The sequence below is a fragment of the Taurulus bubalis genome (genome assembly GCF_910589615.1).
Source record: "Taurulus bubalis genome assembly, chromosome: 1".
Lineage (NCBI taxonomy): Eukaryota > Metazoa > Chordata > Actinopteri > Perciformes > Cottidae > Taurulus > Taurulus bubalis.
This window is the reverse complement of record NC_136589.1, coordinates 1,035,067-1,050,798: the sequence shown is the minus strand read 5'-3', so window position 1 is coordinate 1,050,798 and position 15,732 is coordinate 1,035,067. Positions and strand designations below refer to the sequence as shown.

The 15,732-nt window shown below is 47.0% G+C and overlaps 1 protein-coding gene across 1 annotated transcript in view; it reads left to right on the top strand.

The window, feature by feature from the left end:
- Positions 1-2,264: 2,264 nt before the first annotated feature.
- lmln (leishmanolysin-like (metallopeptidase M8 family)) overlaps positions 2,265-15,732 on the top strand; it is a gene marked incomplete at its 5' end in the record, with an annotated part of 15,393 nt that continues 1,925 nt past the window's right edge. The window contains 13 exons of the mRNA XM_079224988.1: positions 2,265-2,384; positions 8,392-8,495; positions 8,634-8,664; positions 9,892-9,974; positions 10,392-10,509; positions 10,986-11,164; positions 11,328-11,433; positions 11,521-11,615; positions 11,815-11,932; positions 12,675-12,782; positions 12,875-13,062; positions 13,769-13,901; positions 15,164-15,323. Coding sequence (XP_079081114.1) covers positions 2,265-2,384; positions 8,392-8,495; positions 8,634-8,664; positions 9,892-9,974; positions 10,392-10,509; positions 10,986-11,164; positions 11,328-11,433; positions 11,521-11,615; positions 11,815-11,932; positions 12,675-12,782; positions 12,875-13,062; positions 13,769-13,901; positions 15,164-15,323 — 1,543 coding nt within the window. The remainder of the gene's footprint in view (positions 2,385-8,391; positions 8,496-8,633; positions 8,665-9,891; positions 9,975-10,391; positions 10,510-10,985; positions 11,165-11,327; positions 11,434-11,520; positions 11,616-11,814; positions 11,933-12,674; positions 12,783-12,874; positions 13,063-13,768; positions 13,902-15,163; positions 15,324-15,732) is intronic.

The following is a 15,732-nucleotide window of genomic DNA, read 5'->3' as shown; positions in this document are numbered from 1 at the left end:
CCTTATGCTCGAACATGGTGTTCGTTATGGACAAACTGTGGCTAGCACAGAAGTCCAACAACAAAGCACCATTCGGGTTCAGATCGGGCAAGCCGTTCCTCCCAATCACGCCCCGCGAGGTTTCTCTGTCATTGCCCACGTGAGCGTTGAAGTCTCCCAGGAGAACTATGGAGTCGGCAGGCGGCGCCCTTTCCAGGGCCCCTCCCACCGACTCCAAGAAGGCCGGATACTCCGAACTGCTGTTCGGTGCATAAGCACAAACAACAGTCAGAGCTTTACTCCCTGCAACCCGTAGGCGCAGGGAGGCGACCCTCTCGTTCTCTGGGGAAAACTCCAACATAGCAGCGCTCAGCCGGGGGCTCGTGAGTATCCCCACTCCCGCCCGGCGCCTCTCACCCTGGGCAACTCCAGAAAAGGACAAAGTCCAACCCTTCTCCAGGAGCTTGGTTCCAGAGCCCACGCTATGCGTGGAGGTGAGCCCAACTAAATCTAGCTGGTACCGCTCCACCTCCTGCACCAGCTCCGGCTCTTTCCCCGCTAGCGAGGTGACGTTCCACGTCCCTAAAGCTAGTCTATGCTGCCGGCGATCGGCTCGCCCAGGTCTCCTGCCTGGCCCGCCGCCCGGTCTGCATAGCACCCGACCCCGATAATTCTCCCCGCGGGTGGTGGGTCCACGGGGTGACTGCCGCTCCATGTTGTTTCTTCGGGCTGAGCCCGACCGGGCCCCATGGGCGAAAGCCCGGCCACCAGACGCTCGCCGACGAGCTCCCCTCCTGGGTCTGGCTCCGGGAGGGTGCCCCGGTTTCCCTTGTCCGGGCGAGGTAGCTATAGACCGTGGGCTGCTATTCATCAGGGTTTTTTGAACCGCTCTTAGTCTGGGCTCTCCCCCGAGACCTGTTTGCCTTGGGAGACCCTACCAGGGGCTGACGCCCCGGACAACATAGCTCCCAGGATCACTGAGCCACTGAAACTCCTCCACCACGTTAAGGTGGCGATTCATTGGAGGAGATTCATTCATCACATGATCGTTCATACATTCATCACATGATTGTTAATACATTCATTACATGATCGTTAATACATTCATTACATGATCTTTAATACATTCATCACATGATTGTTAATACATTCATCACATGATCGTTAATACATTCATTACATGATCTTTAATACATTCATCACATGATCTTTAATACATTCATCACATGATCTAAATACATTCATCACATGATCTTTAATACATTCATCACATGATCTAAATACATTCATCACATGATCTAAATACATTCATCACATGATCTTTAATACATTCATCACATGATCGTTAATACATTCATCACATGATCTTTAATACATTCATCACATGATCTAAATACATTCATCACATGATCTTTAATACATTCATCACATGATTTAAATACATTCATCACATGATCTAAATACATTCAACACATGATCGTTAATACATTCATTACATGATCTTTAATACATTCATTACATGATCTTTAATACATTCATCACATGATCGTTAATACATTCATCACATGATCGTTAATACATTCATCACATGATCTTTAATACATTCATCACATGATCGTTAATACATTCATCACATGATCTTTAATACATTCATCACATGATCGTTAATACATTCATCACATGATCTTTAATACATTCATCACATGATCGTTAATACATTCATCACATGATCGTTAATACATTCATCACATGATCGTTAATACATTCATCACATGATCTTTAATACATTCATCACATGATCGTTAATACATTCATCACATGATCGTTAATACATTCATCACATGATCGTTAATACATTCATCACATGATCTTTAATACATTCATCACATGATCTAAATACATTCATCACATGATCTTTAATACATTCATCACATGATCGTTAATACATTCATCACATGATCGTTAATACATTCATATTCAACTGAATGGCCACAAACAGGAAGTCATCTTCCTCCCAGCCGGAGTGACTCCTCTGGTCATTAGACGATCTTCGCAGCGCCGCTTCCCTCTGGAGACCAGAGTAGTGAAGCAGCTTCCGGCCGTAAAGAAGCAGCTTCCGGCCGTAAAGACGCAGCTTCCGGCCGTGAAGCCTCCGTTTAGCCGGCTGCTACTCGCTGCTCCGCACTACCCTCGGTGTACGTATCCCTCCGTCCTCCCGCATGAGTGTGTGCGGGGCCGCGGACATGTTCTGAGCGCGATGCCCGCCCGGCTCCTCGTCCCGCAGGATGCGCGTCCTCCTCCTCCGCGGGCCCGCGCTGCTGCTCCGCGGGGCCGCGCTGCTGCTGTGCGCGCTGCTGGTGAGCGGCAGCGGGCCGTGCAGGCACCGAGCCCCGCCCCCCGCCGAGGTGAGCCCGGTGCTGCGCTGGAGCTATGCTAGCTTAGCATCAGCGGACGAGCTAAGCTAGCATGCTAACTGCTAAGTAACGTTTCTGTATATATTGTGTGATATAAATACTAGCACACATATATATTAGATATGTATTAGTATTTATAAATATATAATATGTAAAGCATTGTGTATATTGCTTTTATATTGTCTATGTATATTGTATCAGTCCCTAACAAATACATAATAATATACATTTAAAACCTGAAGGTAGTAACTCATAACTACATAATTTAATAACATATTTATTTAACATAATCTTTCTTCGTCCAGCAGCAGAAACACAAAGTGCCAACAAGATGTAGTCAAAAGAAACAATAAACACTGTAAATAATCCACAATAACTGAAATGTTATAAGAGAATAACTCTTTAGACCAAATATCATTTTACATTAAAAGCAGCACTGTGTTTATTCATTAGTAGCTGGTGACATCATCAAAGTTCAATTTTTTTTCAATTCAGTTTATTTTATATAGCCCAACATTACAAATACAAGTTTGCCTCGGAGGGCTTTATAATCTGTAACATAACATCCTGTCCCGGGACCTCACATCGGATCAGGAAAAACTCCCCCAATAAAGATAGTAAAAACCCTTTCACAGGGAAAACAGGGGAAGAAACCTGAGGGAGAGCAACAGAGGAGGATCCCTCTCCCCGGATGGACAGAAGCAATAGATGTCATGTGACCAGAATGAATAACGTAGCGGAGTTACAGCACATTCAATGAATGTGACAGAAATGATTCATATAATGAGTAGTAGGCATGGTCCATGATCCAGATAGCCACGACCCATTAAGCAGAAGGAGGTAGAGAGGAGGGGCATCCCAGGGGCAGTGGGAGGAGAAAGCAGGACCATGGCAGCTGGCAGGACCGGCTCCAGGCCAGTTGCATCAGCAGGGCCATGGTTGCATCAGCAGGGCCAGGGGGGAGGACCGGCGTCCTCCCCCTGGTTCCAGGCAGCCACGAATCCATGGAAAAAGAAAGTAGAGTTAGTAATATGCATTGAAGAGACAATCATTTATCCAGAAGGAGGAGAGAAGGAGCGAAAGAGGAAGAGAAGGAAAGGAGGAGCTCAGTGTATCCTAAGATGTCCCCCAGCAGTCTAGGCCTATAGCAGCATATCTAGGGGCTGGACCAGGGCAAACCTGAAACAGCCCTAACTATAAGCCTGAAACAGCCCTAACTATAAGCCTGAAACAGCCCTAACTATAAGCCTGAAACAGCCCTAACTATAAGCACTATCAAAGAGGAAAGTCTTAAGTCTACTCTTAAATGAGGTGACTGCCTGCCCCCCGAACTGAAAGTGGAAGCTGATTCCACAGAAGAGGAGCCCGATAACTGAAAGCTCTAGCCCCCAACCTACTTTTTAACACTCTGGGAACCACAAGTAACCCTGCATTCAGTGAGCGTAATGCTCTCGTGGGGTAATATGGCACTATAAGGTCCTTAAGATATGATGGTGCATCACCAATTAAGACTTTGTAGGTAAGGAGAAGGATTTTAATTATGATTCTCGATCTTACAGGAAGCCAGTGGAGAGCAGCTAGTACAGGAGTAATGTGATCTCTCTTCCGCGTCCTCGTTAGTACACGAGCTGCAGCATTCTGGATCAGTTGGAGAGATCCAAGGGATTTACCAGGGCAGCCTGATAATACGGAGTTACAGTAATCCAGTCTTGAGGGAACAAATGCGTGGATCAATGTTTCTGCATCGCGTTGAGACAGGATGTGCCGGATCTTTGAGATGTTCCGTAGGTGAAAAAAGGCGGTCCTTGAGATCTGTTTCACGTGAGAGCCAAAGGACAGGTCCTGGTCAAAAATAACTCTGAGATTATTACGGTGGTGGTAGATGCCAGAGCGATGCCATCCAGAGAAACCATATCATCAGATACTTGATTTCTGAGGTGTTCTGGTCCGAGTAAAATAACTTCAGTCTTGTCCGAGTTCAGCAGCAGGAAGTTGCAGGTCATCCAGGTTTTGATGTCTTTAAGACACGCTTGAAGTTTGGCAACCTGGTGGGTTTCATCTGGCTCGACAGATATAGTTGAGTATCATCGGCATAACAGTGAAAGTTTATGGCGTGTTTTCTTATAATATTGCCTAAAGGAAGCATATATAAGGTGAATAAAATTGGTCCAAGCACAGAACCCTGTGGAACTCCATGATGAACGGCAGTGGTCACCGAGGCCTCATCGTTTACAAATACAAACTGAGATCGATCTGATAAATACGACTTAAACCAGCTTAGTGCTGTACCTTTAATACCAATCAACTGGTCTAGTCTGTAATAAGATGTCATGGTCAATGGTGTCAAACGCTGCACTAAGGTCTAACAAGACCAGAACAGAGACAAGTCCTTTATCAGCACTAAGGTCTAACAAGACCAGAACAGAGACAAGTCCTTTATCAGCACTAAGGTCTAACAAGACCAGACCAGAGACAAGTCCTTTATCAGCACTAAGGTCTAACAAGACCAGTACAGAGTCAAGTCCTTTATCAGCACTAAGGTCTAGCAAGACCAGTACAGAGACAAGTCCTTTATCAGCACTAAGGTCTAACAAGACCAGAACAGAGACAAGTCCTTTATCAGCACTAAGGTCTAACAAGACCAGTACAGAGTCAAGTCCTTTATTAGCACTAAGATCTAGCAAGACCAGTACAGAGACAAGTCCTTTATCAGCACTAAGGTCTAACAAGACCAGTACAGAGTCAAGTCCTTTATTAGCACTAAGATCTAGCAAGACCAGTACAGAGACTAGTTCCCTATCTGATGCAACTAGACGGTCATTAGTAATTGTCACTAGTGTCTCTGTGCTATGATGCTTTCTAAATCCTGACTGAAACTTCTCAAATAAACTATTGTTATGTAAAAAGTCACACAACTGGTTTGCGACTACCTTCTCCAGTATCTTAGAGAGGAAGGGAAGGTTAGAGATAGGTCTGTAGTTAGCCAACACATCTGGATCCAGAGTGGCTTCTTAAGAAGAGGTTTAATTACAGCTACTTTAAAAGACTGTGGTACATGACCCGTTAGTAAAGACCCATTGATAATATCTAGTAGAGAGGCACTAACTAAAGGTAAAACTTCCTTAAACAGCTTAGTCGGAACAGGGTCCAGGAGACAGGTAGACGATTTAGAAGTAGAAACCATTGAAGACAGTTGGTCGAGGTTGATGGTAAAAAATCCATCCAGACACACAGCAGGGCCCACAGCCTCCTCCATGGCCATCCCACCTGAGGATGGACCGGCAGGAGTCGAGGGCAGGAGATTACCGATCCTGTCTCTAATAGCCAGAATCATACCATTGAAGAAGTTCATGAAGTCGTTACTACTGAGGTCTATAGGAATACACGGATCCACCGAGCTATGACTCTCAGCCAGCCTGGCCACAGTGCTAAAGAGAAACCTAGGGTTGCTCTTGTGTTTCTCTATTAGTGATGAGTAGTAGGCTCCTCTGGCATTACGGAGGGCCTTCTTATATGTTCTCAGACTATCCCGCCAAACCAACCGGGACTCCTCCAGACCGTTGGAACGTCATATGCCCTCAAGCTTCCTGATGCTTGCTTCAATATACGGGTCTGAGGGTTGTACCATGGAGCGAGCCTCCTTTGCTTAATGATCCTCTTTTTTAGAGGGGCTATCGAGTCCAGTGTCACTCTCAATGAGCCAGTAGCACCATCGACGAGCTGATCAATCTGGAGGGAGTAAAGTTAGCACAGGAGTCCTCTGTTATATTGAGACATGGTAATGAATCAAATACAGAAGGAATTGCTTCCTTAAATCTAGCAACAGCACCGTCAGTTAGACATCTGGTGTAAAAACTCTTGCCTAACGCTGTACAATCCAGTAGTATAAACTCAAAAGTTATAAGGCAATGGTCTGATAAAAGAGGGTTTTGAGGAAACACTACTAAATGCTCCACGTCAATGCCATATGTAAGAACAAGGTGAGGGTGTGGTTAAACCAGTGAGTCGGTTCCTGTACTCTCTGACAGAAGCCAATCGAATCCAACAATGAGCTAAATGCAACACTAAGGCTATCATTGCTGACATCCACATGAATATTAAAATCCCCTACAATAATAACCTTATCAGTCTTAAGGACCAAACTTGACAAAAACTCAGAAAATTCTTAAATAAATTCTGAGTACGTACCTGGTGCTCGGTATACCACAACAAACAGAATGGGCTGAACTGTTTTCCAGGTTGGATGTGAAAGACTAAGAACAAGGCTTTCAAATGAGTTACAGTTCAATCCAGGTTTAGGACCCATTAACAGACCCGAGTCAAAGATGGCAGCTACTCCACCTCCTCGCCCGGTTCCTCGAGGAATGTGCACATTAACATGACTTGGAGGGGTAGATTCATTTAGGCTGACATATTCCTCATGTCTCAGCCAGGATTCAGTAAGACACAACACATCAATATCATTATCTGATATTAATTCATTTACGAATACAGCTTTAGAAGACAACGATCTAATATTTAGGAGTCCACATTTAATTCTCCTATCATGTTGCACTTTTGCAGTAGTGGTGTTAACCTTTATGAGGTTATTTTCTGTAACTCCTCTTTTGGTTACTTTTAATTTAATTAATTTAAGTGGCCGTGGGACAGACACAGTCTCTATAGAGTTAAATGTGGGCATCTGCCCTAAAGAAAAGAGGGAATGCAGAGAAGGGTGTGAGACTACAACTCTGCTTCTGCTTCCTGGTCTGTCATGTACGAGGTCGACCAATACACTTGGTCATATTTGCAGAAAGGAGATCCGCTCCATCCGAAGTGGGATGGATGCCGTCACCCCTGATCAGACCTGGGTTTCCCCAGAAAGACCTCAAGTTATCTACGAAGCCCACATTGTTTGCTGGACACCACGTGACAACCAGCGGTGGAAAGCTGACATGCGGCTACATCTCATCCGTCACCGTGTTTGGGAGCGGGCCAGAGAAAACTACGGAGTCCGCCATTGTTTTGGCGTAAGCACACACCGACTCCACGTTGATTCTAGTGACCTCCGACTGGCGAAGTCGGGAGTCATTACCGCCGACGTGTATTACAATCTTACTGTATTCACGTTTGTCTTTAGCCAACAGTTTTAAATAGGACTCAACGTCACCCGCTCTGGCCCCAGAAATACATTTGACTGTGGTCCCCGGTTTCGCGATCTTCACGTTTCTAACAATTGAGCTCCAGACAACCAAAGTGTGTTTCTCAGTGCCGCTGAGTGGCGAGAGGCTAGAAACGGGAAGAGGCTGGCGGGGGCTGCCGGGGAACAGTTAACGTTATCAGAAACTAGTTGGTCCGCACCGACTATGGGAGTTGGGCTGGCTAACGAAGCTAACGAAGCTAACGTCTGAGCTTCAATGGTGCGGAGCCGTGCATCTAACCCACTGAGACCTGCCTCCAGCCTAGCAAATAAACTACACTTATTACATGCACCGTTATCATTAAAGAAGGGGAATAGCTAAACATGTGACACGCTGAGCAGGAGAGAGCAGGAGAGGGAGAGGAGGAAGACATCGCTAGCTGCTAAGTAAGGTAGCTAACGATTAGCAGAACAAACAAAGTGAAAACAGGACAGTTAGATTTAAGCGTTGAGTCGCTAAAAGAAGAAGATAGTCGAGTGTTTAGATGTGAAAGATGTACAGCAGGTGATCAGGCGCTTGTACTGGAGAATATCACACAATTAGCTCGGTTTAGCTGGAGCTGAGACAAGTACGTTATCGGCTAACACACACACACACACGGTGAAACCGGAAGTGACGTAATGCGCTTACCAGATCAGTCAAACCCGGTCTCAGTGAGATGCACTACGCTGCAGAGTCCAAAGTGGGAGGAGCTTCTGTTATTTAGGTTATAGACTAAATGTCACATTTCTCATCTGCTTCACTGTATTTAACCCTGAAGCTGCTGCAGGGTCTCAGACTGCTTCACTGTATTTAACCCTGAAGCTGCTGCTCTGCAGGTCGTGCATCAGGTGCATCTCAAGCCAGAGCGGCTGACGAAGAGGAGCTCGCCTGACGACCTTCAGCTGAAGATAAAGGTCATCTACGACTACAGCGTGGACCGGTCAGTACCGCAGAGCTCAGAGGCGGATCTGATGGTTCTGATGGTCCTGATGGTCCTGATGGCTCTGATGGATCTCATGGTTCTGATGGTTCTGATGGTCCTGATGGATCTGTCTCACTGGGTTTGTTCTCTCTACAGGCTTCCTGCAGACCTGAGGAGGCTGGTGAAGGTGAGGACATCTGCAGTGAACCTTTGACATCATGACATCACCACATCGTGACATCATGACATCACTGCATTGTGACATCACCGCATCGTGACATCACCGCATCGTGACATCGTGACATCACCGCATCGTGACATCATGACATCACCGCATCGTGACATCACCGCATCGTGACATCATGAAATCACCGCATCGTGACATCACCGCATCGTGACGTCACCGCATCGTGACATCATGACATCACCGCATCGTGACATCATGACATCACCGCATCGTGACATCATCGTGACATCATCGTGACATCACCGCATCGTGACATCATGACATCACCGCATCGTGACATCACCGCATCGTGACATCGTGACATCACCGCATCGTGACATCACCGCATCGTGACATCATCGTGACATCATCGTGACATCACCGCATCGTGACATCACCGCATCGTGACATCACCGCATCGTGACATCACCGCATTGTGACATCACTGCATCACCGCATCGTGACATCACCGCATCGTGACATCATGACATCACCGCATCGTGACATCACTGCATCACCGCATCGTGACATCACCGCATCGTGACATCACCGCATCGTGACATCACCGCATCGTGACATCACTGCATCACCGCATCGTGACATCACCGCATTGTGACATCACTGCATCACCGCATCGTGACATCACCGCATCGTGACATCACCGCATTGTGACATCACTGCATCACCGCATCGTGACATCACCGCATCGTGACATCACCGCATCGTGACATCATGACATCACCGCATCGTGACATCGTGACATCACCGCATCGTGACATCACCGCATCGTGACATCACTGCATCACCGCATCGTGACATCACCGCATCGTGACATCACCGCATTGTGACATCACCGCATTGTGACATCACTGCATCGCCGCATTGTGACATCACTGCATCACCGCATCGTGACATCACCGCATTGTGACATCACCGCATTGTGACATCACTGCATCACCGCATCGTGACATCGTGACATCACCGCATCGTGACATCACCGCATCGTGACATCACTGCATCACCGCATCGTGACATCACTGCATCACCGCATCGTGACATCACCGCATTGTGACATCACCGCATTGTGACATCACTGCATCACCGCATCGTGACATCATGACATCACCGCATCACCACATCATCACACCATGACATCACTACATCGTGACATCACTGTTTCCTCCGCAGGAGAAGCTGTTTCCTCCGGCCATCGACTTCCTCCAGAGGGTCTTCAGCGTGCGGCGCCGGGCCGGTCCAGTGCTGCTCAGCAGGTCCGTGAAGCCGCTCACAAGTTCCACCCTCTGAGTTTTATTTATATATATATATATATATATATATATATATATATATATGACATCTGCTGCCTGTGTTGTTTGTAGAGTTTACACTTGTAGCTTTACTCAGTAAAGTATTTACTTTAGTCAGTATTTTAGATCAGCCTCGTGTATTTCTACTGTAGTTTATTGTGTACTTGTTGTATTGTTGTTTACGTCGGGCGCGCTGAGAGACATTACAATCAATGCTAATAAATATATTAATAATTCAGCTTGAAGAGCACGAGCACTTTCTCTGAAAACGCTGCTGCTGTTATTTTGGGATCGTGCCCTTCGTGTTGTCTGCCAGGTGGAAACGTGGGTGTTAAGAATCGTTCGGCAGACTTTAATCCGCCTGTTGTCTCTCGGTCTCAGACAATGTGCCACCAACCAGTACCTGAGGAAGAGGGACGACCCTCACCGCTACTGCCAGGACGCCTGCGCCGACGTCACCCGGTGCGGCCCCGTCGTGGTGCCACAGCACCACCTGCAGGTCAGGAGGGTCACCGGCGATGGATGGCGCCCTAAAATAACAGAATAAAAACTGCCTTCACTTTTCTAGCTTTTAAAAAAATCTATTTTTCAAGTTGTTTCTTCAGCTTTAACTTTGAGCTCAGACTCTTGCTTTGGTTTTGTGCCCTCTTGTGGACACACGTTGCTTTGCAGACATGACACACGGTCCGTTTGGGTTTATTTAAAGAGAATCTTTCTTCAGCAGATGTCTCAAAATGCTGCACAATTAAGACGGAGACGATAGAAACAATTATCTTTTGTGGGTCAGTTGTAAATTATGACCAAATATTAGCACGTATTTTAAAAGAACCCGAGGAGACCTAAGATTGATCCCTCTGGGACACCATAGGAAAAGGGGGAGATTTCCACTGACTCTTCTAGTTTTTAGCCACTTATTATTATTATTATTATTATTATTATTATTAAATAAATAATCTCTTTTTGTTTCCCTCCTAGCAATGCAAGGTGTGCAGTGACTCGGGGAAGTCCTGTGGCCCCCTGGGGCCCCCCGACGGCCCCGGGGTGGACGGGTCCGACTTCGTGCTCTACGTCAGCGGCATCACCACGGAGCGCTGCGGCCAGGAGAACATCGTGGCCTACGCTGCCTACTGCCAGCTGGAGGCGGAGCTGGACAGGTGAGGGGGCGGGGCCTGGAGACGCTGTTCGATAGCACATTAATGCTAACAGTGACCTCATACGACACGCCCATTAATGCTAACAGTGTCCTCATACGACACGCTCATTAATGCTAACATGTGACTCCTCCCCCTCTGTGTGACTCCTCCCCTTGTCCCCCAGGCCGATAGCAGGCTATGCCAACCTGTGTCCCGCCATGATCTCCTCTCAGCCGCAGGAGTTGGAGGGGATGCTCTCCACCGTCAAGCACGAGATCATCCACGCTCTGGTGAGGCCAGCAGCAACACACAGATCAGTGTTTCTCTGGTTTCACTGGTTTCTCCTGATGGTTCAATGTTCTCCTGCTGGTCTTCAGGGCTTTTCTGCGGGTCTGTTCGCCTTCTTCCACGACGACGACGGCAAACCTCTGACTCCTCGCTTCGCCAGCGGGCTGCCGGCCTTCAACGAGAGGTGAGCAGGGGCCACTTCTTTATTAGCTTGCATATTACTTACTTAATTACAACATAATATATGTTTGTGTAGACGGTTCAGTGAGTGTCAACTGACCTCGTTCTGTCAGCTGCATTTTCACTGTGTGTGTGTGTGTGTGTGTGTGTGTGTGTGTGTGTGTGTGTGTGTGTGTGTGTGTGTGTGTGTGTGTGTGTGTCAGTCTGGGTCTGTACCAGTGGAGCGAGGCGGTGATCAGGAGGGTCAGCCGGCTGTGGGACATCAGAGGAGGAGTGATGGTCCGACACCAAGTCAACGTCCTCGTCACGCCTCGAGTCGTGGTGAGAAACATCATGTGATGAAGCTGCATTCTCTCTCCTGGCCACCAGGGGGCGACTCCTCTGGTTGTATAGAAGTCTATGCTTCATGTGTTAAAGCTGCATTCTCTCTCCTGGCCACCAGGGGGCGACTCCTCTGGTTGTATAGAAGTCTATGCTTCATGTGTTAAAGCTGCATTCTCTCTCCTGGCCACCAGGGGGCGACTCCTCTGGTTGTATAGAAGTCTATGCTTCATGTGTTAAAGCTGCATTCTCTCTCCTGGCCACCAGGGGGCGACTCCTCTGGTTGTATAGAAGTCTATGCTTCATGTGTTAAAGCTGCATTCTCTCTCCTGGCCACCAGGGGGCGACTCCTCTGGTTGTATAGAAGTCTATGCTTCATGTGTTAAAGCTGCATTCTCTCTCCTGACCACCAGGGGGCGACTCCTCTGGTTGTATAGAAGTATATGCTTCATGTGTTAAAGCTGCATTCTCTCTCCTGACCACCAGGGGGCGACTCCTCTGGTTGTATAGAAGTATATGCTTCATGTGTTAAAGCTGCATTCTCTCTCCTGACCACCAGGGGGCGACTCCTCTGGTTGTATAGAAGTCTATGCTTCATGTGGTAAAGCTGCATTCTCTCTCCTGGCCACCAGGGGGCGACTCCTCTGGTTGTATAGAAGTCTATGCTTCATGTTTAAAGCTGCATTCATGAGCAGAGAGAACAGTGGTTCTTGTGTAGTGACGTTCTGCGGTTCTCCGGCAGGAGGAGGCCAGGAGACACTTCGGCTGCCCCGTGCTGGAGGGCATGGAGCTGGAGAACCAGGGCGGCGCCGGGACGGAGCTGAACCACTGGGAGAAGAGGCTGCTGGAGGTGAAACCAGTGGAACCAGTAGAGAGCTGCTGCTGGTCCTCCTGTGCCTGAACATCTCCTCTTCCTCCTCCTCCTCTTCCTCCTCCCCTCAGAACGAGGCGATGACGGGTTCCCACACGCAGAACCGCGTGTTCTCCCGGCTGACTCTGGCCCTGATGGAGGACAGCGGCTGGTACCGGGCCGACTACAGCCTGGCCCAGCGGCTGGACTGGGGCCGCGGGCTCGGCTGCGACTTCGTGATGAAGAGCTGCAAGTTCTGGATGGACCGGCAGAGGCAGAGGTCACGACCCGATCACACGTATTGATTACTGATCAGCTGTGGTGATGGAAGTTATTGATCCTCTGGAGAGCGGACGTCTCACTCTGCTGGGTTTATGGAATACACTTCCACAGGCCCAGCAGAGTCCAGGAGACGGTTCTGATCCAATCTAAGGTCCTCAGGTTGATCCTGATCGATCCAGCAGGTTCCTTACGGTCATGGATGATTGTTTCCAGGTTATTTCCAGGCCTGGAAACAACTTGGAAACAAATAAAGTCCCAAAAGTTTAGTAAAAGTCATGTAAATGTGTTATATTCATGTGTTCATGTAAATGTGTTACATTCATGTGTTCATGACGTTCATTTACGCTGAGTTTGAAATAATGAATATGCTTTTAAAAGAAAGACTCAAAATATAAGCAGGCATACATACAGGCATCTATATAAATGTTCATTATTTTAATCAAACTATTGTCTCATTCATTTGAGTCATTTAAGGTTTACTGTATGCTTTGTGTTCTCATTGTTAGTTTAAATACTACATTTACTCACTTTTTACTGTTTACACCCAGACTTCACTAAATGTTTGTAATGACATTTGGTGTAAAGTCATGGACCACTGGTTAGATGTGAACCACCATCAGCTTAAACCCGTTTGATGTTCCTTAATAAGAACAGACATGAGGAGTGTAGTAGTCTGGTCTGACCCCTGACCCCTGACCCTGCAGGCGGCGTCCTGTGGCTCCGTTCTGCGACACCGTGAGAGGTTCTCCTCTGCAGCTCACCTGCAGACAGGACCAGCTGGCCGTGGCCGTCTGCAACCTGCAGAAGTATGAGCAGGAGCTGCCGCTGGAGTACCAGGTACATATATACACTCACCTAGAGGATTATTAGGAACACCTGTTCAATTTCTCATTAATGCAATTATCTAATCAACCAATCACATAGCAGTTGCTTCAATGCATTTAGGGGCGTGGTCCTGGTCAAGACAATCTCCTGAACTCCAAACTGAATGTCAGAATGGGAAAGAAAGGTGATTTAAGCAATTTTGAGCGTGGCATGGTTGTTGGTGTGGGCCGACTGATTCCAGCTGATAGAAGAGCAACTTTGACTGACATAACCACTCGTTTCAACCGAGGTATGCAGCAAAGCATTTGTGAAGCCACAACACGCACAACCTTGAGGCGGATGGGCTCCAACAGCAGAAGATCCCACCGGGTTCCACTCATCTCCACTACCAATAGGAACAAGAGGCTACAATTTGCAAGAGCTCACCAAAATTGGACGGTTGAAGACTGGAAAAATGTTGCCTGGTCTGAGTCTCGATTTCTGTTGAGACATTCAGATGGTAGAGTCAGAATTTGGCGTAAACAGAATGAGAACATGGGTCCATCATGCCTTGTTACCACTGTGCAGGCTGGTGGTGGTGTAATGGTGTGGGGATGTTTTCTTGGCACACTTTAGGCCCCTTAGTGCCAATTGGGCATGGTTTAAATGCCACGGCCTACCTGAGCATTGTTACTGACCATGTCCATCCCTTTATGGCCACCATGTACCCATCCTCTGATGGCTACTTCCAGCAGGATAATGCACCATGTCACAAAGCTCCAATCATTTCTAATTGGTTTCTTGAACATGACGATGAGTTCACTGTACTAAAATGGCCCCACAGTCACCAGATCTCAACCCAATAGAGCATCTTTGGGATGTGGTGGAACGGGAGCTTCGTGCCCTGGATGTGCATCCCACAAATCTCCATCACCTGCAAGATGCTCTCCTATCAATATGGGCCAACATTTCTAAAGAACGCTTTCAGCACCTTGTTGAATCAATGCCCCGTAGAATTAAGGCAGTTCTGAAGGCCAAAGGGGGTCAAACACAGTATTAGTATGGTGTTCCTAATAATCCTTTAGGTGTGTGTGTGTGTGTGTGTGTGTGTGTGTGTGTGTGTATATATATATATATATATATATATATATATATATATATATATATATATATATATATATATATATATATATATATATATATATATATATATATATATATATATATATTTATTTATATGTGTATGTATATGTACCTTACTCTGCATGTACTCAGTGTGTACTCTGTGTACCTAGTACTTCGAGAGGATCCCAGACGTGGACCCGGACCAGCTGCCGATGTTCGGCGGCGCCGTGGAGATCGCAGACTTCTGTCCCTTCAGTCAGGAGTTCAGCTGGCATCTGAGCGGAGAATACCAGAGGAACTCGTACTGCCGCGTGTCGGAGAACCAGCCAGGTGAGCCCAGAGGGTTCTATACAACCACAGGGCCTGGTGGTCAGGAGAGAGAATGCAGCTTTAACACATGAAACATAGACTTCTATACAACCACAGGGCCTGGTGGTCAGGAGAGAGAATGCAGCTTTAACACATGAAACATAGACTTCTATACAACCACAGGGCCTGGTGGTCAGGAGAGAGAATGCAGCGTTAAGACTCTTTACAGTACTGGAGGTTTGTCTGGTATCATATTAACGTTCAGAGGATCTGGTGTTCTAGAAACACCCTCGAGTCACATGTCATGTCAGATATATTATCCTCCAGGTGTATTATTATTGTTTATCTATTATTCATGACCTCTAAACATGTGAGAGATGATTTGATCTCATGCTGCACCACTGGAGAAGTTCCAGTGTTCCCAGTGTGT